The sequence below is a fragment of the Nicotiana attenuata genome, unplaced genomic scaffold, assembly GCF_001879085.1.
Source record: "Nicotiana attenuata strain UT unplaced genomic scaffold, NIATTr2, whole genome shotgun sequence".
Classification (NCBI taxonomy): domain Eukaryota; kingdom Viridiplantae; phylum Streptophyta; class Magnoliopsida; order Solanales; family Solanaceae; genus Nicotiana; species Nicotiana attenuata.
In genome coordinates, this window is record NW_017672452.1 from 122,289 (window position 1) to 146,293 (window position 24,005).

The 24,005-nt window shown below is 34.8% G+C and overlaps 2 protein-coding genes across 2 annotated transcripts; both read right to left on the bottom strand.

The window, feature by feature from the left end:
- Positions 1–32: 32 nt before the first annotated feature.
- LOC109213264 lies at positions 33–1,256 on the bottom strand. The gene is made up of 2 exons (XM_019377045.1): positions 619–1,256; positions 33–441 (listed from the first exon to the last, which is right to left on the bottom strand). Exons 1-2 carry the CDS (start codon positions 1,254–1,256, stop codon positions 33–35), a joined length of 1,047 nt encoding a protein of 348 aa, XP_019232590.1.
- Positions 1,257–2,417: 1,161 nt separating this feature from the next.
- Positions 2,418–23,456, bottom strand: LOC109213265 (probable ubiquitin-like-specific protease 2B). The gene is made up of 14 exons (XM_019377046.1): positions 23,029–23,456; positions 18,367–18,656; positions 18,187–18,289; positions 18,041–18,090; positions 17,205–17,405; positions 17,039–17,114; positions 13,840–13,936; positions 13,181–13,255; positions 10,146–10,277; positions 9,681–9,881; positions 9,542–9,597; positions 9,369–9,465; positions 7,420–7,597; positions 2,418–3,026 (listed from the first exon to the last, which is right to left on the bottom strand). The coding sequence occupies exons 1-14, from the start codon at positions 23,126–23,128 to the stop codon at positions 2,418–2,420; spliced, it is 2,265 nt and encodes a 754-aa protein (XP_019232591.1). The 5' UTR covers positions 23,129–23,456.
- Between the last annotated feature and the right edge of the window lie 549 nt (positions 23,457–24,005).

Consider the following 24,005-nt stretch of genomic DNA (forward strand, 5'->3'; position numbering starts at 1 on the left):
ATATATGTAAATCCGGTCTCCATATCTCAGTTTCAACATATGTAAAACTCTACGATCTCTTTTATAATGACCTCTGAGTCAGTTATTTGCTCTCCATTAATTTCCAGCTTGTCCAGAGTATTGAATCTTCTGTGAGCATTTGCCATTCTATGGAAGAACTTGGTGTTCTTGTCTCCCTGTTTTAACCAAAGAACTCTGGATCTTTGTCTCCATGTTGTTTCTTCATATTTAGCAATTTCATGGAACTTCATTATTTCTACATTGGCTTTGGTAATCAGTTCATCATCTGTGAGATTTCTTTGTTCCAGGATCCTATCAAATTGTAGCAGTTGTTCTAAAAGTGCAGACTTTTTCGCTCCCAGGTTGCCATAGTTACTTGAACTCCACTCCTTCAATTTGGCCTTCAATAGCTTTAGTTTGGTTGCTAAAATATAATCAGGCCTGCCGCTAACCACTAGGGAATCCCACTATTCCTTTACTTTCTCTGTGAATTCTTCTACCTCCAACCACCAGTTTTCGAATTTGAAGTAAGACTTCGTTTGTTCCCATTCCCCACATTGTAGTAAAATTGGAATATGATCAGATGTTGTCCTTGGTAATAAGGATTGTTTGATGAACCTGAATTCCTCATCCCATTCAGTGGAAACTAGAAACCTATCTAATCTTGACGCAGCCAAATGATTGATCCCCTTATACCAAGTGTAGATTCCTCCATCCAAAGGAAGATCAATTAGTTCTAGTTCATTTATTAGGTCCGAGAATTCGATCATTGCTCTATTGCGCCTGGTGCAATTTCTTCTTTCTGCAGCATATCTAGTGATATTAAAGTCGCCACATATCACCCATGGCCCTGTGTAAGCTCCTCTATTAGCAGCCAGCTCCCACCACAATCCTTGTCTCTCGATTCTATCATTTGAGCCATAAACCCCAGTGATGTGCCAAGTAAACTCCTGGTTCAGAGCAGTAAATTTGCAAGTAATACTCTGTGTCCCAGAATTAACAACTTCTCCCTCCCATGCTCTTCTATCCCATAAAATTAAAATACCACCACTCCTACCATTTGATTCCAAGCATGCCCAATCTACCCATCTATTCCCCCATATTTCTTTAACAAACATGTAGACATTACCTTCCAATTTAGTTTCTTGGAAGCAATAGATGTCTGCTCTCCGCTCCTGGATCAGTGACTTGATGATGTTCCTTTTCCCTTTATCATTGAGGCCCCTAACATTCCATGATATGATTTTCAAATTCATTGGGAACTAATGGTTAAGCTCTTTCCCCTGCTTCTAGACCCACCATCCTTGAATTTGATCCCGAACTGCAAATTTTGAATTTCTCTGGTGCCTTTGTTCTTTGGAGTCAAAGAGTTAGTATTAAGATCAACTACCTTTTTCTCGTTTCTCCTTCTGTCAACCTTCATAAATAGAGTTAGTGCCTCCCATTCGCACCCCTGGAAATCTACCCCATATTGTTTACTTAGTTTGAGAACATTTTTTTGAACCCATAATGAAGCCTCATCTTCTGCAATTCAATTACGTATCTCCAGTGGTGTGACATCCTCTATCTACCAAAATTCAAAGTCATTGTAGGGGATGATTTGTGATTGATTCTCTGGAATTGAGCCAATTGTGGTTTGCTGAGCCCCCCTTTGAAGATTGATTGTTTCTTCAATTCCCTCATTTGAACTGAGACATGCAAGTTGGATCCCCGTACGAGGGTTGATTGTATCTTCTTCTTCATCGTCAATTGCAGCTTGGCATGCAAGGTTATGAGGAGACTCAGTACATGTCTCCACTGATAATTCAATTTGTGATGTCATATGTGGTGTAAGGGTCTTACGATTGAGAGAGGAGTGGTTCGCTTCAATCTCCAAAATGAATGGATCTGTTCTTGGGCTCTCTTCATAAGCAGACTTGGGTGGAGTAGTAATAGGGTCTGGACTAGGGCTTTTTTCATTAAACAGTTTTGTAGAAACATCTGGACCTTTTATTTTTTGTGAAGTCTTGGGCTTCTCTTGGGCTCGGCCCGCCTCAGTATTAACTCTCATTAGAGCAATTCCCCTTCTCAGTGGCACGTGGGATGCAACTGTCAATTTTTGAATTAAAGGGCCCTATTACTGAACCCACGTGCCTAGACCCCTCTTTTATAAAAATAGGACCTGTATCACAGAGCTTAGGGCGTACCTCCACTACTGCCTCTTCTTGGAAAACTTTTACGGTCGTCGGAATCTCGCTCCACAATGGCAAGGAAAAGATCATTCCCCCTTCTTCTACTTCTACAACTCTAGGGATCTTTTCAGCCGGTCCCTTAACTTTGATTCGAGCCCATCTCATGTGATTTCGCAGTTGTGTCTCTTCCTCCGTCTCGATCCAGCCACCACATTTTTCTCCTATAGCTTTCATGATTTCTGATGATCATAGATGTAATGGGAGTCCGAGAATCCTCACCCAGATCCAGTCGAATTTTGTTTCAAAAGGATAGCAAGCTGCTGCCAGCGACCACCATCGCAGCAACAGAGTAGCATTCTTCCATCTCCAGGTTTCCTCCATAGTTTGCTCCGCCATCCTTCTGGTTGGGAATTCGAAGAGAAAAAGTAGTCCATTCAGTTCATAGACTCCAACGGCATCACTCCACTTGTTGTTTACCCATCTTCTAACCTCTGTGCGTGAGGGAATTATGTCAAGTTCTTTCGAGAACTTGCCGACGATGCATATGTTCAAAAGACTTTTGACTGTTGGCATTGAACCAACGATTTTGATAGGGCCATCTTCTGGTTGAATAACTTTGATGTTGGCAATTGATTCTGACCATTTGTTTGAGCGTAGAGTATGAGCAAAAGCGTGATGTAATTTTGGAAGCTCCGTTTCTCTTGTAAAGGGAAAGTTTCTGTGAATGAACCTTTCTATTTTAGAGGCTTTCTCTCCCCACCCTGCATGTAATTCAATTTCAGGTAGAATAATAACTGCTCTGCTTTCCCCACGTACAGAAACAATACTAATAAATCTCCCGTAACTGTTGTGTTTCTGTGAGCAGTAAAAGTTGAATAAATGATCCCTGGTTCTCCACCTATTGGAGACATTACCCCTCCTTTCAGAAGCTTTATGCAATAAATCACATCCACAGAAGAATTTTCCAGCTGAAAGTCATTCTTCTCATTAAGTTTCTCGTGCGCTCAACCCATTCAAACCACGTTTCTCCATCCGTATGATTTTCAGTTATATCATATGATTTACCCCCGCTGTAAAGTATATTCTATTATCCATAATGAAGCTAAAAGGAGAAGAAATTTCTAGGACTTAAACTGACTAAATTGAGTCAAGCTGGAGGCTAGAGCTCTTTGCAGACGAAATGATATTATTTAGTAAAAGTTTCAGCAGCTTTCTTATTATCTTGCTGGTGTTACTGCTTATTGCTACTGCTTCCTTTTTCATCTTTCCTTGAGCCGGGGGTCTATCAGAAATAGCCTCTCTATCATCTCAAGGTAGGGGTAAGACTGCATACCCACTACCCTCCCATGACCCCACTTGTGGGATTAGAACTGGGTTTATTGTTACTGTTGTATCATCCATTAAATCATTGTGTTCAAAGCACTAACAATGACAACAACTTTTACTACGCAGAGTAGTAATACATGAACAATTCTCTAAATGCAATTATGTCTGAAGTTGGTAATCAAATCAATTTTAATAATAATTTGAACTTCCACGCAAGAATAATTCTCTATATCCAAGTAGGTCCAAAGTAGGGATAAAATCAGCTCACTCTAATAACTTGAACTTCTACTCTTCATCTAGAAGTGTGTCTGATCTTTTTGATACGTAATATGATACAGAAAAAGTTTTGAAGAAAAATGGTAACTTCTCAATTAACCAGAAGAAGCAAGCAAGATATCTTAGATCATCCGGTACAAAGGGTTTTTTCCTAGTAATAAAAAAGGGTATATGTTGTTCTGTTCAGACTCTTCGATTACATTTCTCCTTTGCAAGCTATATATTATTAAAACGAGAGGAAAAAGCATATAGTTAGTTTCGGTAATAATTAGTTTTTTTTAATTTAAATTTTAAAAAATTAATTATGCATTATATGTTGTGAATAATTAGTTACTCTTTTTGAATTTGAATTTAAACATACTTAACTATTTCTTTCACGGAAACAGTAATTTTATATATTGAAAATTATTTATTCTGAAACCTACTATTTTAAATTGGAACGTTCCCAACACATAATATTTCTTATATTATATTAAAAGAATAATAGTGAAGCATGAGGTCAAGCCAAGTGTCATAGAGAAAATGCTACTTCGCACTTTAAAGGCAAAAGTTAACTAGATTTTATGACAAAATTTAATCTATATTTATATTTTAGATTTATATAGACAATTTGTAATGCTAAGAGTGTATTTGAAATTGAAAGCTAAAATACAAAATCTTTAATATTCTTATTAGATTATATCATTTCGAGATTCTGTATATATTTGAATTGATATACAAAAATATTTGAATCAATATAAAGTAAAATTGAATCGAGACAAAAAAAGTTGAATTAATTTTAAAAAAAAATACATTCTTCTCTCTCCCCCTATTTATATTGGTCTCGCAAGTCATTATCACTTCACACAAAATAAAAGATATATAATAATGAAACAATTACAAGCAACATAGTAAAAAAAAAATTAGAACTTTATATTGAAAATAAAATAGAAAAAAAATCTAATTGCTTAAAAAATATTAAAAATACTGATTCATTTTACACAAAATAATAAAAGAACAGATAGTTTGGACGAAGTAAAAAATCAAAATTAGTATTAACTATGAAAGTTTTTCAGTTACACATTATACATAAAATACTAAATTTAAGAAATAAAAGAAAGTACATAGATTGTACTCAATATATCATTGATAAATGTAGACAATTGAAGAATTAAACAAGCTTGAAAGTGAATCCAAGTGGTAGTCAAGCTTGATATGAAGATAATATATTAAAAAGATGGTAGTCAAGCTTGATATGAACCAAGTGGCATATCGAGAAAAAGTAAAACAATATAAAATGATGAGACTAATTTAAATTTGAGATGAGAGAGTAGTTTTCATAAAACCAAAATCAAATAATATTGAACAATGAAAGAATTTCAAGTAACTTATAAATAAACTTACTCACAAGAAAAATAAAAAATTATTATAAAATTGTAGAGATGAAACTTATTTGAATTTGAGAAGAGAAAGTATCTTTTGAATTATGATGAGAAAATTCATGCAAATAATTAAAATAACCAAAACCATACTCCCTCCGGTCCACAAGTGACCAACTTGCTTTGAGCACACCCATTAAGGAAATACTAAATTCTAGACGAAAATAGTTAGTGTGACTAAACTACCCTTCATTAAATGTTGCACCATAGTCATAGTAGTACTTACTTTTCTTCTCAAATGTGAGTAGTAAAAGACTTTTAGGGATACGTACATAAGGCTAATTTTGGAAAAACAAATTTGAATTTTTTCTTGATTATATAAATGGGTCACTTACTGTGGACCGGAGAGAGTAATAGATAAGGTCAAATATAAAAAGATATAGAACAATAAATGAATTTCAAGTAAAAGAGTAATAAATTAATAACCAACTTTCTTAGGAGTAAGAAATATATATTATCTATGTTATATTAAAGGAGGTAATAAGCAAGGACATTAAATCTAAAGGCACATTAATAAAAAATTCACATGATAGTGCAATCATGCAACGAATAAAGCAATAATGATAATCGAGGAACAAAAGGAAAAGAAATGGTATAAAATATAAAAAAAAATAATAAAATTTATTAGAATTTCAAATCAGAAGGCGTATTTGAGTTATAATGACAAAATCATACATATGTAAAATATCACGTAACTCAAATCTTAATAGATAAAGTCAAAAACCAAAAATATTAGGCAATAGAAGAATACCAAGCAATAAAGCATAATTTAAAATATAGTTGACTTTAATAAACAAATCTTAAAAATCAAAATTTTAATAAAAATTCAAATGAGAAGAAAAACTTAATTTCTAGGCATAGACTACCAATTATTAAAAAAAATTGGTAGATTTATAACTATTAAAAAAATTAATTTATATTTTGGACAAATTCAGATGAAGACGTACAATGGAAAACAAGGTTTAAGAAAAAGTTTTGGGAGTAAGAAAAATATATATCTATATCTATATCTATATTATATTTAAAAAAAGAATTAACAAAAATATTAAGTCAAGCAACAAGCTAAAACGTCATAATAGCAAATGAAATAATACTAAATGTAGTAGGTTATGTAACAAAGAAAAGTGAGGAACTGAAAAGTTATTCGATGGCCATATGAATCCTTTTTCTAATCTCATAAGATTTTCTTCTTGGGCATGTTTCACTGGATAAAAAAAGGGAATTGAAATTTAATTCAAGCAATATGATATAATGTTGTCAAACAAATTAGCTCACAAAACATAATTTATATTCTCCGCGCATCGCGCGGGTGCTATATTAGAAATGATGATAGGAATATATTCTTTTTTAATCAAAAAGGTCAGGTACAAAGGATCCTAAAAAATACCAATGGAGGAGGCATAAGTACCAAAGACGGAACAGAAAGAAAGACAGATTACCAAAACATCAACTTGGTTGAACCTTCGTGGACACAAACCCAACTTAATCTAATTTGACAAACAACAGCACCTGAAAAGACGTTGCTTGACATTGATAACTTAAACATAGGGGACTCTTTTTCTTTAGAATAAGTAACACTGAACACTCTTATCCCAAGTTATCTTAAAGGTCTTAGACAAAAAAATATAAAATTACAAATTTAGCTCCGATGTCATTTTCATCTTCGAAGTACAAATTCTTTCAAACCACAGCCTTTGCCATGGTTGGCCATGAACTTGGACAGATAGTAGTAATCCTACAGACGACAAAACATTGGAACCAAAATCCAATGCATCAAAGTGATTCTCTTCCATTAAATTTGTACAAGTAAAACTTTCCTCCCAAGTTACGTTAAAGACCATAGATACACAAATCACAAATTTGGCTCCAATATAATTTTGGAAGTACAAATTCTTTCAAACCACAGCCTTTGACGCAGTAGGATATGAACACTTAACAGATTTTAATGATATTACAACAGAACTTTGCTACCAAAATTCAACTTCATAGTGATTCTTGTCCGATAAATTTTGTCATACGTCCGATGCACTTTACCATTATACCATTCCCCCTCAATGAATTTTATATCAAAACGTTTATATCAAGGAGTCCATGAGGGTGATGACAACCACAATTCTTAAACAACTAGCATCACAATCAACAAGAGACCATGTCTTTAACACAGAAAGGCAATATCAAAGAAGGTAAAATTACATCATCTCATAAACTTGAAATTTATTTTCTCATACTGAACATTCAAATTCCTCATATGAGACAAGTTTTGTATGGGAATGCAAATAATTTATAGGAATGGGCAACGAAACTTCAGGTTGTACCTCAAGAGAAAGAAATCTCAAATTTCGAAATTTTGAGGAGACAACTTCAGACGTTTCCTTTGTCCTCTCTTTCCATTCCTCCCAGAGGTAGCTGTTATTAAAAGAGGAAAATAAGACAGCACTGAAGTCAAATTCAATCAATTTGATGCTATCTGCAAGGAAAATAACTGCAAAGTAAGATGGAAATGGCAACACTCATTAGATTCTGCAGCAGCATAGAGTATTGAAGCAATACGATACAACTTTCAAGTGTCTCTATGCCAGCTAAACTTTGAATTAACTTGTAACATTCAGCCTCTGAGGAAGTAGAAAGATTGCATTGTTTACATAAAACATCTTCCAAGCATCTTTTTTATCATTAAGTGTATCTTCCCCTACTCCTCTTCGGTTCAGGGTGGGTAGCATGAAGACTTAAGTAAGAAGCAGATGATTCTGCAGGCTATATAATTGTTCAAAAAAGTGATTGACACTGCGGCACGACTAGAGAGTTGGAGCATGTCGAGGTTCCTATTAGATATCGGTAGAATCAACAAACAACTGATTCTATCTTAATAGTTGCTCTATAAAAATTTCCAAATCCAACTACTCCACACCTGATGAGAAAAAAAAAACTTTAAAGACAATCTCCTCAAATGACTGCTACTTATTATTATAGAAAAAATATATAGGTATTTTAATTCCAGTCACAACTCTATCTAGTATCACATTCTGAAAGGTACAATTGAGTTCAAGATGATATTAGCTCTAACCACTACCCCTCAGGTGACCAAAGACACCAATCTGCACCGGAATAGCATTGACGCAAAGCCAATGGAGAGAAAGAGTTGAAGTACCACAGATACCTTCTCAACTTCTGTACTTATATATGCTTTTAAATAGTTGCTTTTCCAGGTGAGAACAAAGAACAGAAGGCAACATGATCTTTCTTCTTTTTGTACTCCCTCCCTTCACTTTTAATTGTCCACTTTTGACTTTGCACTCCCTTTAAGAAAACATAAATAAAGTATGTATTTTACAATTTTACCCATAATAATGACAGCATTTTCAAAAGTCTTGGGGGATTAGTAGTTAATGATAAGGGTAAAACAGGAAAAAAAACAAAAAGATTGACTTTCTCTTGATTCAGTATAATGGACAAGTAAAAGTGAAAACATATTTTTAGTATAGTGTACAAGTAAAAGTGAACGGAGGGAGTACAATTTATTATTTATTTATTTATCCACATTTCTAAGGTAGTAGATATTGGATCCATCAATTCCTTCTTGTTCCAATGAACTGAGAAGGCTTTACATGGGAAATTAGCATTGTTTTAATTCAAATAAATGTTACTAAGAATCTCAGGGGTATAATAGTAAACAAATAGTCTACCATTCAAAACCAAACATATATTTAAGATTATACACGGTATATACATACATATGCACAAAATAATCTCATGATTGTTAATCTTCATATTACAATCCCAATATATAATCCCCGTATAACTTTCGTTGAACCAAATGATCCCTAAGATGATACAATAGTTATGATTGCCCATTTAATTGAGTACGCTTAGGCTGAGCCTGACATATGTACCCCATAAACACCTAGTTTAGTAGAACGCAATAGCCTGTGGTTGCATAGTCTCAACCCCATATGCACTCATTGCTTTCCTAAAGACAAGATAGAAAAAATTGTAGCATCTAAAAATTCAGTTTATAAAAACATCCATAAAAGCTATACAGCTTGGTAGTGATACGACCAGTGATAATTCAAGTATCACTGCCTACTATCCCTGCTTGTTAGATATTCTTGCATGTTACCCTGGCAAACATTGAAGAACTCTCTCAAATATTAATATCTGGTTAGTGGGAAACTGCTACCTTTGCAGAAGATCTTTGAGACCCACATGACTTCCTCTAAAAGAATCCATGTGCAATATACACGGTACTTTGACTGAGCTAACTGCAGTATCATCATCTAAAAGACACGAAACAATTTCTTAGGAAAAACAGCAAGGCAAATGCAAAAGTCAAGCAAAACAGAATGGACTTGCCTGTAAAGTTAGCCACTTCACCAGGATGGCATATGACAATCAGACTCCAGTGATAACTGTCAGTTCACGAGATAAGTTACTTACAACTAACTACGAAAGAGCACCTCTACAGAAAAAAACAGAAGTTCACATTTCTTACTTGTAATTTACAGGAATGAAAACAAAGTCCTTATCAAATAAGTCCACTTTCCTTGTCCACTTACGGACACGCAAAAAAGCAGCACGACCATCAAATGCACTGGTTGGATCTTTATCCATGTCAGCCAACTTTCGAAAAAAGAAACAGTTAAAGAAATGGTATCGTTGCCTCTTCTCTGGAGGAATTCCATTCTTCAAATACCTGCCAGTATTTTGAGTTTCAATTCATACCAAATGAGAATGGTGGCACAAAGCAAACCAAGAAATTAAGTTTAAAGTCAAAGGAAAAAAAAAGTAGAAATCAGCAGTCCTCACATATTATTCATACAAATCTTCAATTCTGTGAGAAAAACGAAAAGAAAATGTACGAAGCATGCACTAAGCAAGGTGACTAGCTTCAGAATATTCAATGATTCTTCATTGTACGCCAAATATTATATGTTGGTATGACAATAAGAGAACTTACTGTATGTAGAAATCAATAATTGTATCATTGACAAATGTTTCTGGTGCCAGAAGATCAAAGTCCCTCTTACTAATGCAAACAGCATCAGGATCTCCTTTAGGATAATAAACTTCTTCAAGCGGCTCACCGTAACTGCAAAGTTTTGAATTTCTTCAGCATCAGATAGTAAGAAAAGAAATCTTGCTTTTATATATATATATATATATATATATATATATATATATACACACACACACACACACTTCAAATGAGAAAGACCAAATTTTACAAGCCAAAAAGAGTCCCTTTAATAATTCAACTTCAATTTTATAAATATTGCAACAAGAAGTCTGTCCTTGAACTACTTCCTAGTGAGGCCCACTAAAAGTACACTGGCATGACATCCTGAATTTTACCAGATTAACAACCATAGCCTAAAAAAGGTTAGTTTGCAGACCGGGAGAACATGTCAGGAGCAGAGCCAAAATTCAGGATGTCATGCCAGTGTACTTTTAGTGGGCCTCACTAGGAAGTAGTTCAAGGACAGACTGGGAGAACATGTCAGGAGCAGAGCCAAAATTCTATTCCTTAATCCTTACACATAACTGCAGTGTGATGTCATAGTTTTCTTCTATTGAAAGCAATCACAGATATTCTGTAAATATGAATTTAGATTAATAAATATCATGCACATTAAAGGCAATTAGGGATATCAATTACTATCACTGTGTATTATTTCCTAATTTAGAGCATATTTACAAACTATTTGAACCACAACGGCTTGAGGAAATGATCAATCTAGACATTACCAAAATCTTTTAATCGTCTTTTTCCACACCTCTTCTTTCTCCTCTTCTTTTTCCACGTGGTATCAATGCTAGTTAAGTCGCTTCTCCATATCCCCTATCAAATAAAAAAACTCCCTTCTACTCACCGAAAAAAATAAAAAAAGAAGAATCCATTATAGAACTCTAATGAACATACTAGAACCAAATCTTCAATTAATCTCTAGTTGAAGATCTTTGAATCACCTCTTATATAAACATATAACCCAGCCACAACCTAAACCATCACCCCCATAGTGTGTGAGAAAATGTGCCTCTTTTGTTTTATGACCAACAAATCGCCAAGGGCCAACTAGTGCAAGATTCAAAAACAATGGATAATGGGCCCGCCGCTCTATCCTTCTTTACTAAAATACCAAGCCTTTGTGTGCGGCAGGATCCGAATTTGTCACCTGCATCTAACCCCCACATCATGCATTGTGCTCTGCCATTGAACCAAACTAACCCTACCAAGTCTTGATCCATTCTTTATCCCTCCACTCTTGCAGTTCCTCCTTTGTATAGTACGTCTATCTTGGTTTCGGCTAACTTCTTCTTTGATAACTATTATCTTACTTTACGGTATTATTTATATATGATGCTAATTGTGTTCATTGTGAATATGTAATTTGTATAAAAATTCATGATTTCAGTAGTAAATAAGTCATTTCTATTAAAGGTGTGAGCTTTGTCAAAAAAAAAAGAGCCTCTTTTTTGGTGGAATTGATTTTGGCCTTAAACTTGGAAATACAAGATCAAGGGATCAAACATATTCCTTGCAAGAAAGTTAATCTAATACTAATTATTCATATGATGTTAATTTTTCAATAGCGACTATTTAATTAGTATTGAAGTCATATATTTGAATAGTAATTAAGTTATCTGTACCGAAGGTGTGTATTTTTTCACACAAAGCTTTTTCTATGTAGTTGGTTGCACCCTTTAAACTTGGAAATACAAGATAAGGGTCATATCTTGAAAGTAGCATCCTAAAAAATGCCTTTGTCTTGAGGGATACCGTTTAGTTGGCCTATGCCTGTTTGAACGGCTTGGCAGGTCTCGAGCTAAACCGTATACTGGGCCTGTCAAGTTAGGGCTTTGGGGGGTGGACAGACTCAGCCTCCTAGGAGCTGAGTCAGGCTGGGTTGGGCCCACCACAGTGCAGCGAATCTGAGCCTCGAACCTTGGACCGATTCGGGGGGTTAAGTCCTACCGCCCAGGCACCCACTTGCCAAAGTTTAGTTTATTCCCACTCCAAAAACAGTGCCAAAACCAAATTTACTCGGGGGTTTACTATGTATACATTGGTTCTTTTGATTGGTTGATTCTGCATGCTACTCTGATTTTCAGCAATGTAACTACCTTCTTGAGTGATTCTTTCTTTTATGAAGTTAGTGCTTTATAACATTTTGAAGATCTTCACAATTGCTGCATAAACTTGTTTTTAATCAAAAACAGAATGGGTATTTTCACCCCCTTTTTTTAGAAGAATTTTCACCCCATTTTGATGATCATTATGTGAAACAATGAACCCCGATGTGTTAAACTCTTCCCAAGAAAAGACACCCAGACACATAAGAAACGAGAAAGCCTGGATAAAAAAGCAAAGCAGCACTCAAATCTCCACATACAAAGGAGAACAAACTGTTTCAATCAACTGGGAGAATATCTTTTAGGCAGCTTAGATATTTCAACATCCAAATTCTCATTGCCTACTGCTACAGGACTAAGCTACCCAGTCAAAGATAAGAGCTCAATGAATAAATACCATAACAGGAAGGGAAACAAAGAAGAAAAAGGACAACATGGAGGTGCCAAAACATGGATCACCTATTGCATAAGGAATATGGAGAAAGCTAGCTGTTGGACAGAAGTTCGACTATTATAGCTCATCTGCCTAGAGTTTCAGGGAGAAAAGAATCCAAGACAAAGAAACCCTGACCACAAGATTAATTTACTAAGTCAAAGATGGAATGAGAATAAAGAACATTCATAAAATGGAAACCAAATACTGTGTACCAAAGTCATGGCTCTGCATACTGCACATGCACAGAGAAAGGGTAGTGGTTTTACCAAGTTATAAGCACCCTTCAAAGTAATATCACTAAAATCTCATAAGAAAGTATGGATAAAAGACAACTATTAACACAAATAAGAAAAGAGACCCTTCAGGTAACAGAATCTAAATCTCCACCTGCAGAGACAGAGAGTATAACAAACTGCTTCACTAACCTTGGAAAATATTTCTTGGATTGCTGATCTGATGTTTCTCTATGTGAATTCTCCCTCCATTCTTCAATCTCATTGCTACATGACCAGGTGATCAAGATTAGAGCAGAATAACACAACTACAACATATATAAATAATAAACGAAGAGCTTAAGTCCTAGGTACGCAGAGTCAATCAAGTTCAGTGTCTTGATGGAGCTTGAAGCAATGTTACAGTTCATGCATTTGGAAAGGGCAGTGTCATGATGTCCAATAATAAGCAATTGTGAGCAAATAGATAAAACTGGGACTTATTAAAATATCAAAACAACACTGCACTAAAATCAACAGGTAGAACCAACTAGCTGAGGATGAAAGTGGAGTAAGAAACCAGGCATTTCACTCTACAAGAAACTCTAGAACACGCTCAACACAGTAAAGCACCCAGATTCATATGTCTCTAGCAGTAACTTTTCTCTTAACTAAAGAATGAGAAAATGTTACTCCAAGGAGAATTAGCCCCAATAATTAGAACTGATAACAATTCAAAATCCAGCTCAACAGGAAAAAATTACCCATCATTCAACAAAAACTAGCAAACACATAAGAGGAATTAATACACACATTAATTCTGCAACCAAAAGCAATAGCACGAGTGAGAAAAGGTGATTGAAAGGACTCACTAGTTCCATACTGTTTTGTAGCCATCCAAAGATTGAATTGCTTCACATTTCTCGGACAAGTCAAAATCATTAACAGCAAACTCCACCTCCTCAATACCTTTGACATTAAGCACTTCAGCATTCATTACCAGATGCAAGATCAAATTTATCATAGGAGACCATAGGAATTTCAAGGAAACAAGCAGCAAACACTAAACCACCTCATACTCTCTTAGACATGTTGCATCAATATATATATATATATATATATATATATAACACAAGCCTTCCTATAAAGACAAATATAAAACACAAGTGGAGAAAGAAAGAAGAAAAATTAATATATACGGACCTACCTTGTAGCATGCGTCAAAGGTATAACAGTAAGAATATAAGTTATTTAAAGTTTTTCAGTTTTCTTTTTAAGTTTCTAGAGTTGAACTTGCCCTACAACCTTAGATCTCTCAACATGTTTGCTCTTAATATGGTAAATAGGCCTTAAGTTCATTTTATTAACCTTTCCTATTTGATTTGCATTTCTAAGTGGAAAAGAAGCCAAGTTATAAAAGTTTCCTTACCTGGAACTTGAAATAGTGAAAGATCATGATTACATTCACATGGATTCAAAGTAAGCATTTGTTGCTTCTTTAATTCTTTATTCAGCCTCATCTTTGGGACATTACTAGGGAAGGCACACAGGATTTTCAGAGCTTTCAATCTTATGGTTTCCCTCCTAATTTCCAAATCACTGCACGTCGACACACCAACCTAAGCAGCTCTAAAAACCTGAATATTTGACCCTCCAAATTCAGTGATTTTCCAATATTAAAGGCTCTAGTTTTCCTCACAGTTTCAGCTCTAATTCAGCCCTAAACAAATGTAGCATCAGCCAAGATCTGCTGTCCTCCTGCAGTTGAACTTAGGTTAGAGAACCTGGTAGAACAATATCACAATATTGCTAACGTTTCAGCGTAACATCCGTCCTGAACTCTTAACCAGATTTTAGCTTTCTGAAACAGCTCCACATTAATTGGTGGTCATTGCAAGGAATATACAACTTTGAGAGTAAAAGCTGTAGACAGCAAAATAAATGCTCTAATGTTTAACAGAGTAAGCTTGAAGACTCCAACATAGTTGTCGTAACTCGTAAGTTATGATACCAGAGTACTTAAACTGCCATATTCTGCTTGAATACTTTAAGAAAAAGATATCCTGCTTTAAAATATTCATATAGTGTGTGAACCCATCAGTATCCTGCAGTTCTGCAATGTATTGTGTCACGATCACATGATTCATGTGATTCTGCATTTTCTTAGACGTCACAATGGAGATGTTAATATTATTCTTGCAGATGGAAAGTAAATTCATTTCAATAACTTTTCTGTATTTTTTTATTGTTCTTTCTAGTAATATCAATTTAAATTATAAAAGCATGATTCTTACAAAAAAAACATAATTTATTAATGTTGATGAAGAATCAAACAAGGCCAAGGCATCACGCTATCCTCAAAAAGCAACATCAGAAGTTTTAAAGCAAATAAGAGTCTATACAAGAATGAGTGCTGCCCCATTGGATGTCATTTGATCCTATCTTCCTGCCTTGCACTATTTCGATGCCCAGAAAACTACTGGGCCCGAAACCAGGACTAGTTTTAACTTCAAATAATGCATTTCACTCAATCCAAATTCATCTCAGAACTGCAAATATAGCATACTCCAACAAATGTTGCCTTCTGCAATAACTACAAAGCCACAAAATCTCATCAAAAAGAACATATGGTGCTCCCATAATTGCAGATAATGTCCTCGAGACTTCCTTTGCAAAGAGCAATGCATCATCTAGTGTGCATGAAACTCATTGCTATGCTTAGTTCTTTACACGTTACACATTAGTTAGAAGAAATAGCCATTATTTGCTCTGAATTTGAAGCAAATCACAAGTGTTTAGCCTATCATTCGATTCAGACTATGTTAAAGCTTTATTTTTGGAAGGAACCTTCACTTTAGAAATAAAAGAAGAATAAAATCCAGTGGGTTCCTAAGACAAAGCAGTTAAGAGAAGAAACTTGCAAGTACAAAGGCTTGAAGGTTCCTAAGACCAAACTCTACTATCTGGTGGGGGTAGAAGCTTAAAATTGTGAAGAGAATCTAGAGGACAAGAAGATATTTTGCCTCTCTATCAATGAGATTGCCAAAAAGATGGAAGTTCAAGAAACCAAAACACTTTAGAAGAAACAAAATGACGAGACTGAAGCATTACATACATAAGAAAGGCATTACAGTTGTGAATATACAACAGAGAGTTCAAGAAACCAAAACATTTTTTTTTTTTGAAAAAGCTCAAGAAACCAAAACATTTTAGAAGAAACAAATTGGCAAGACTGAAACACTACGTATATAAGGAGGCAATACAGATGTGAGCATACAATGGATAAAGTTCAAGAAACCAAATCACATTCTAAGAAACAAAATGGCGAGACTGAAGCATTATGTAGATACGAAAGGCAACATAGACGTGAATATACAATGAGTGAAGGAAAGAAGGCAGGTACCATCAAAAGGAAGGACAGAAGAGTAAACTTGTGCGACAACATAGCTTGATATTGTCTACATTATTGGAAGTGGTATTCTACATTATCTTTGTCCAATACGGACTCTGTTACCTATAATTAGTATGTCATCTATACAGAATGGTTTTATTCTTTGCAACAAAGAAAAAAGTCATTTCATTGCGATTTTTATTTTATATAATAGTAATCCCTCCACTATTTTATATGGTGGCATTTGATTGGGCATGGAGTTTAAGAAAGAAAGAATGTTGGCACATACCAAAAGTACCCATAGAAATGCCAAGGGCTACGTGGGCTGGGCTAGGTTGGGCTTGGCCGGCCCATTTGACAGCTCTAGCACGTTATAAGCAACTTCCCAATTCCCATAGCCCTAGGACCTCCAAAAGTGAAGAGGTGTATACAAGAAACTCCAAACAATAAACATATTTTCAATTTATTTTATATGCTTATGTTCATTACTCAAAAACCATAGAGCGAAAGGGAGAAGGATGGACTGGATACAAAAATCAGACCAAACAGCCCTTTTACTGATCCCCGCTTACACATAATAACATAAAAATTTCAAAACAAGAAGAGCATAGAATTAAGATATAACCAGAGTTTAACAGAAAATGAATACATCAAGAAAAAGAGCATGAGTGTAAGCATACCAGAACTCTCGTGAGCATTTTCACCTTGTGTTGTTGATCTTTTATTTACATGGATCTTAAACACAGCCACGTCAAACTGGAAACAAAGCAATGAGAGTTTTCAGCCCCATGACATCTGCAAGCATTAGGTAACACTCGCTCCAAAATGAATAACTATGAAACTCACCCTCCCTGACAAATGAGATTGAATTTGAAATATGTCTTCAACTCCAAAGCGAATGCAAGATGTCTCTGAATTCCCGTTCAGTGTTGAGCCTTTGACCTCAACACAATTACTGGAAAAGGTTACTGTAGTGTCTGTGACTGCGTAGGATGTTCCTCGATAATAGAGATAATCAGGACAGAAAACAATTGGCTTGTTTTCAAACTGCAAAATAGAAAAATATTGGTAAATAAAGGATAAAATGGAAGAAACTAAAACAAGTCATGCAATAATTTTAATTTCGAATGAGTTCACTGCGGTAGACCAATAATTAATTCTAAGAGACTTCAGGCCAAAGAATAGCAGATATCCTTGAAAGTAGAAGTCCTAGCGCATGAATTTTTCAGGATAGATAATATCCAGCATGCGGATACCTGGACCTTCCACTAGTGCTATTTCTCAAAAACTGTATCATTTTTCTTTCTCAGAGTTTTAAAAGGATAAAAGAGAACAAGCAGCAATCCTTATAAAGAGCTTGTACCAAGCAGTCCCTGAAAGTCGATATTTCCACAAGTACATCATGATTATTTGCAAAACTTCACCTGGTTTCATATCATTATCGGTTTTGGCATTTATATTTACACATTGAGAATACAATATCAATGCAAATGCAGTTTGTTTTCAAAATGTAATAACGATAGAAATAGAGCATAGACAAAATGATAAGACTTTGGTGCCAGCAACTGCAGATACTTCAATCATTCACTTACTAACTGAGCAGATTAGCGAGTGTTCATTGCTAGATATTGTTTACATTACACTATGAAGAAGGTTTTCATTAATTGAGCAGCTATCATTACCATTCCCCACTGGTCAAACTGATGATTTGATAATGGTCCATCTAAGATGTCTGAAACAAACACAAGAAGCTACGTAAGCAGACCATACAATATTTTAATTGTTTTGATATTGGTGTAAAAGAATGACACAGGCAATAATAACACACCATGATTGTCTGGGGTGGCAGATGAGTATGATGCTGATTCATCACTTCTGCTTTCATCAACATCAGAATCCGTGCCAACTGATTCATCCTGCACATATTCCATCTTTGAAATGGCCCTTTTTAGAGAAAAGTCTACCAAAATGATAAAGTTACTAAGAAAAACATGGATTGTCATTATACTTTGGAAGGAGATCCATAGAAAATCTCCTGAAAAGCTGTTGCAGTATATGAACTGCCTTCCAAGAAACTTCCATCTATACAATTGTTAGGTTCCCTATCAGGATATCGCCTTTGTTTTGTCGAAGTAATTGTTGGAATGCCACCCAATCTCAGCATTCTCTCATCACTACAATCTTCTGCATCCAGACTTGAGCGAGCACTTTTACCATTGAAATCACCGTCAGCTGCTTCCATGTCTACAGTAGGTTCATCACCAGTCTCCTTCGAGTTTATATTGGTTCCTTGTGCACCTTAAATGAATATTGATAAACAAATTTATATAAAAAATGTCAAACCAAAATTAATATAAGATGAATTCACAAATACAAAGGACTGATCTTCTATTACTTTTTTTCAGCAGAACCAGGCAGTAGGAACTGGCTTAATTTATCACAAATTAGGTATGTAGACCAATAGAACCTCAAGTATCTCACAATGGGCCCTTCTATTTAGGCAACAGACAACCAGAGTTTACAGAATAATCTAACTAGTGCCTAATGACCAATAACCCATAAACAAATAGAGGTGGAAGACATGGATAGTCGACAAAAATATTGAACAACCTACCAAATGCACCCATCAATTCATTTGACCAAACTCCAAAGTACCAATCAAGACTAATGAGTAACACAACTCTCTAACAACAACTACACACAATCCAGATTGTGCAATAAATGTTACTATCTAATTGATAAATATGCTCCTATAATAACATACTTTGTAATTCACTTCACCAAGAGAAAACCATATTTTCCACTTCTTTAACAGCTTAGGTAAGAGGAACAAACCAGTCAAGTCATTCTCCCAAATTCTATCATGCAGTTAATCCTTATTAGACTTGCATCTAGTCATCTACCCTTGTTAAATGAGAAGTGCACAACAACACCAAAAGCGTAAACGAGCTCAACGCAGGAAATAGTATGTCTACTCGTTATTTTGATATAGTAAAAAAATTTATTAAAAAGGGGGCAATAAAATGCCCATATACAAAATTGGACCTAAAAACAGTATTTTTAAAGCGAGAAGTGCGATAAAGAAACAAAGGCCGCCCTAGGGCTTTAAGCGAGAAGAAGTGAAATGTTGCTTCATTGAAGTGAAGCGCAATTTTAAAAGAATATCAAAATGGCATTGGACAAATAAATAAAATAACTAAACAATCAAGAAGTCAACAAAAATAATACTCCTATTAGCAAATTTTAAGTGCTAAATGCCATTGAAATTGTTATTAGGAAAACTAACATTAATCAATTTATAATTGCAAATATCAGCTGAGTTTTTACTATTAGCAAAAGATTAGAAGAACTAGAGAAAGTACTAAATACTAATTAGCTACTAAATGGGGGAAAAAAGCTTTATAAGCTTTATCAATGCAAATATAAGCTGATTTTTTACTATTAAGCAAGAGATTATCAGAAACAGAGAAACCAAGAAAGTACATGCATACCCAAGAGAAACTGAGAAAGTGTTAAATACTAAGACCCCGTTTGTACATAAGAAATTTATCACTTTTTTTCGAAATATTTTCAATTTTCTCGAAATCAGCCTTTGGTTATAAAATTTTCAATTTTCACTTGAAGATGCATTTTGGAATTTTTCGAAATTTGAAAAACTCTAAAAAACTGTATTTCAAAATTTTCACTCAGACTTCAAAAACAACCCAAAATTATATTCATGTCCAAACACAACTCTAATTTTCAAATACCATTTTCACTTGAAAAAAAATTTTACTTTTTTTTAATTGTACAATTCTTATGTCCAAAGCCCACTAATTTGCTACTAACAGTCTTCTTCTTTTGTTTTTTGGATTTCTTTTTTGCTTGTATAAACTGGGAAACAGAGAAAGAAGAAACAAAAACAAGCGGCAGCAACTCCGTTAAAGGGATGAAAGTGAAAAAGTATAAAACCTTACAAAAAATATATGATTGTCTACAAATGATACTCAATCTTTTTTATATAGGAACCTGCGGCCCAATTTATGTGATGTTTGACTGGGTATAAAATTTAAGGAAGAAAAACTGAGACTTTAAAACAAGGCACAGATAATTGTGTGACTATAAATCATTCAGTAAGCGTAAAATGTGATGTTAAAAGCTAAATTGTCTCAAAAAATAAAAAGTATCATCCCTTTGGACAGACTAAAAAAGGAAAGAGTATTACATAAATTGGGACGGACGAACCAAAGGATAAGAAGGTATTCCTCAAGTGTGCAAATCCTTCTCTACTCCATAAAACTCTCTCATACTTCTCTCTCTCCATACTGTCCACATAAATGCTAAAGGAGGTAAACATTGTTCGTTTTACAGTGCTTGACATCATCATCTGAAGTCCAAACCACCTCAGCATTTTCCACCACAAACAAAATGCTATTTGACAATGTAAAAAGAGATCATTCCCCTCTTCTCCTGAACTTTTACACATGATGCACCAATTGATACAAGTATTTTTTTTTTTTTGATAAATTTGATACAAGTAATTTTCCTCTTCCTCAAATTCTCTATTGTCAAGATCAAACCTCTCGCAGCTAGTCAAGTGAAAGAGCACACATTTCTCGGTATCCAAGGGGCCTATACTGAGACATGTGAAAAAGCCGACTTCTCCCTAGTCAAATGCTTCTCATAGTTGGACTTCACAGAAAAAAAACACTCTGTTATCCCCAGCCCCCATCTCCATACATCATGGCTATCCAGTATAGTTTCTAGTTTGTGAAGCAATTCGACCAAACTAAAAAATTCTATAATCTCCCAATTTTGTAAAAAGAGATCATTCCCCTCTTCTCCTGAACTTTTACACATGATGCACCAATTGATACAAGTATTTTTTTTTTTTTTGATAAGTTTGATACAAGTAATTTTCCTCTTCCTCAAATTCTCCATTGTCAAGATCAAACCTCTCGCAGCTAGTCAAGTGAAAGAGCACACCTTTCTCGGTATCCAAGGGGCCTATATTGAGACATGTGAAAAAGCCGACTTCTCCCTAGTCAAATGTTTCTCATAGTTGGACTTAACAGAAAAAACTCTGTTATCCCCAGCCCCCATATCCATACATCATGGCTATCCAGTATAATTTCTAGTTTGTGAAGCAATTCGACCAAGCTAAAAAATTCTGTAAATATGTTCCTCATAAACCTCAAAATCCGATGCACTTCTCCCGTTGTAGACTCCATATCTTTGAGATTGGCATCTCCTTTTGGCAGAAGATTCTATACATATTTGGAAATGTGATTCATAAAATGTTGTTCTTGCACCAACAAGGTCCCCAAAAACTTACTTTACTCCCATAATCCACCCAGAATGATATGTTCTCATTAAAAACCCTTAAGATATTACTCCATAGCTTACACCCGTAGGGGAGTGAGAAATTTTTAGACCGTCCTCACCCTTCCAAGACCCCATACTTCTCCGCAATCATCCCTCCAAAAAGCATTCTCCTCTATCCCAAGTCTCTCCAATTTCCCAATAGTGCGTCGTTAAATACCCTTAGTTCTTTGACCCCAAATCCACCCCAACACTTTGATGTGGTGATGGTCTCCCAATTTACCAATTCAACCAATTAATATGACTAGTGGGGTACAACAATAATTAGGAAATAATCGAGTAAGCATTGCAGCTATGACTGCTACATACGGTCTAACGAGAGGAACAGATATTAGAAGTGATTGAGACAGGAGCTCCAAGTTCTGGTCAGTGAAATGACGCTAGGACGAATTTTTAATATGCTCATAGAACCTGTTGGTAATTTGGGGCTTGTAGCTGCTAGTACTAACATCTCCTATTCATAGATCAGTCCCCCACCTTTATATAGATACAAAATTATCTATTTTTGAAACGTGGATGTAAAGGCTTTGATTCCACTTGAGAAAAATAAAGAAGGAATAAAATAAATAGATAACTTGATGATAAATGATATTAAATAGATGTGAAGATACAGCCAACATCTTACATTTGACCATTAAGGGGCTAAATTTACTCTAATACTTACCACGAACTCTAACATTCTATGAAGCAAACTCTTGAACTAAGAGTGTGTTCCATCTACCAGAGTTCATGAGTTTGATTTATACTCAAACGGGAACAGAATCCAACTCAACAAAAGTGCTGGAAAAACAAATATTTTTTAAGATTTGCATGTCAATAGAGAATTTAAAGAACCTTCAATGTTATCGGGTTCCAAATTATTGAGTGTTGGAATGAAACATATCTAAATGAAGGGAAATGAAAATTGAGAATTTATATAAATGACCCCCAACTAGGCACTAGCTTGTGATTGAAGTAGTAGTTGTTACACAATAAAATACACAACCTAAATGTTCAGAGCAGAGCTTAATAACACATGATACTTGCTGAGGGGGAAATACAGAACCCAAGTGTTCATAAAAGAGTTTTAAAAGACATGATACTTTCTGAAGGAAAAATACAGAAGCAAGTTACAATATTAGAAGTTACCCACACATCTTGGAACTAAAAAGTTAAACAGTTAAATATAATTACAATAAATACAAAAAAACAATTCATAAAATTAGAAGTTACTACACCCATGAACCAAAAAGTAAAAACTGAAATATAAACAGTTCAGAAACCATGGTTAACTTCTACAACAACAAAACTTTACAGAGCTGAAAATTACCATTTTGGGTGAATGTATACTTGCTGCAAAACCTATTAGCTTCGATTTCCGAAGGCTGCTCCTCGAGTTTGAACTCAAAAACGTCCGTAGGAATCTTCATTCCAAAAACGATATTAAAGGAGAATTTTAACGATGATCAAAAGCTACGAGCTCTAGGGTTTGCAGAATTGGGGGTTAAAGTAGCATTTATCACATTAGGGTTTTCTAGATCGTACGATTTTTGGGAGAGAGATCGAGCAAGATAACTGGGGGAAATTGAATTGTTTAACACTTTGGAAAGGTTTTACTATTAAAGGGGTATCATCAATCGAGCGTGTGACTTTTGGTGAGAGAGGATAGTATATTATATTTGCTCCGACAATGAACGCCAATAGAAACTCGGTTTTCAAGTAGACAACTTTTTCTGTTTTTTTCTCTAAAATAAACTTGATATGATTTGAATTTTGGATTTAACCTTTGTTTTTGGAAAGAGAGAAGGTAAAAAGTTGGAAAGTGAAATAACCTTTGTTTCTCTTTACTTGCTTGGTTTGACATAGGAAAAAGGATTAAGGTCTTATCATCTAGCAATGGATTGAGGTGAGAATTTAGAATTAAGAATTTAGGATTGACAATAATAATTTTCTTAGCTCGTTCGGGGTGTACGACAAAAGTAATTAAATTTCACACTAACCTAATTTTATGCATTTTGCTATCTCCGTCATGTCCTTGATTACTGGCAATTTTAATATGATTTAGACGGTAATCTAGATCAATGAACCACCAATATATGAAAAGCTACTCATATCAGTTAATCGATTAATATGAGCTAATTATGTCAAAAAGTTGACAAAATAGTTGTGTTGGCTATTGGTCAAATATTGATCGGGTAGTGGCCATTTTTTATCGAGATCCCAACAAATTACACCATATAATATTCAATTGAATATTGTCTAAAAGACCTATAGCATGTTTGGTCAAGCTTCTTTTGAGGCAAAAAC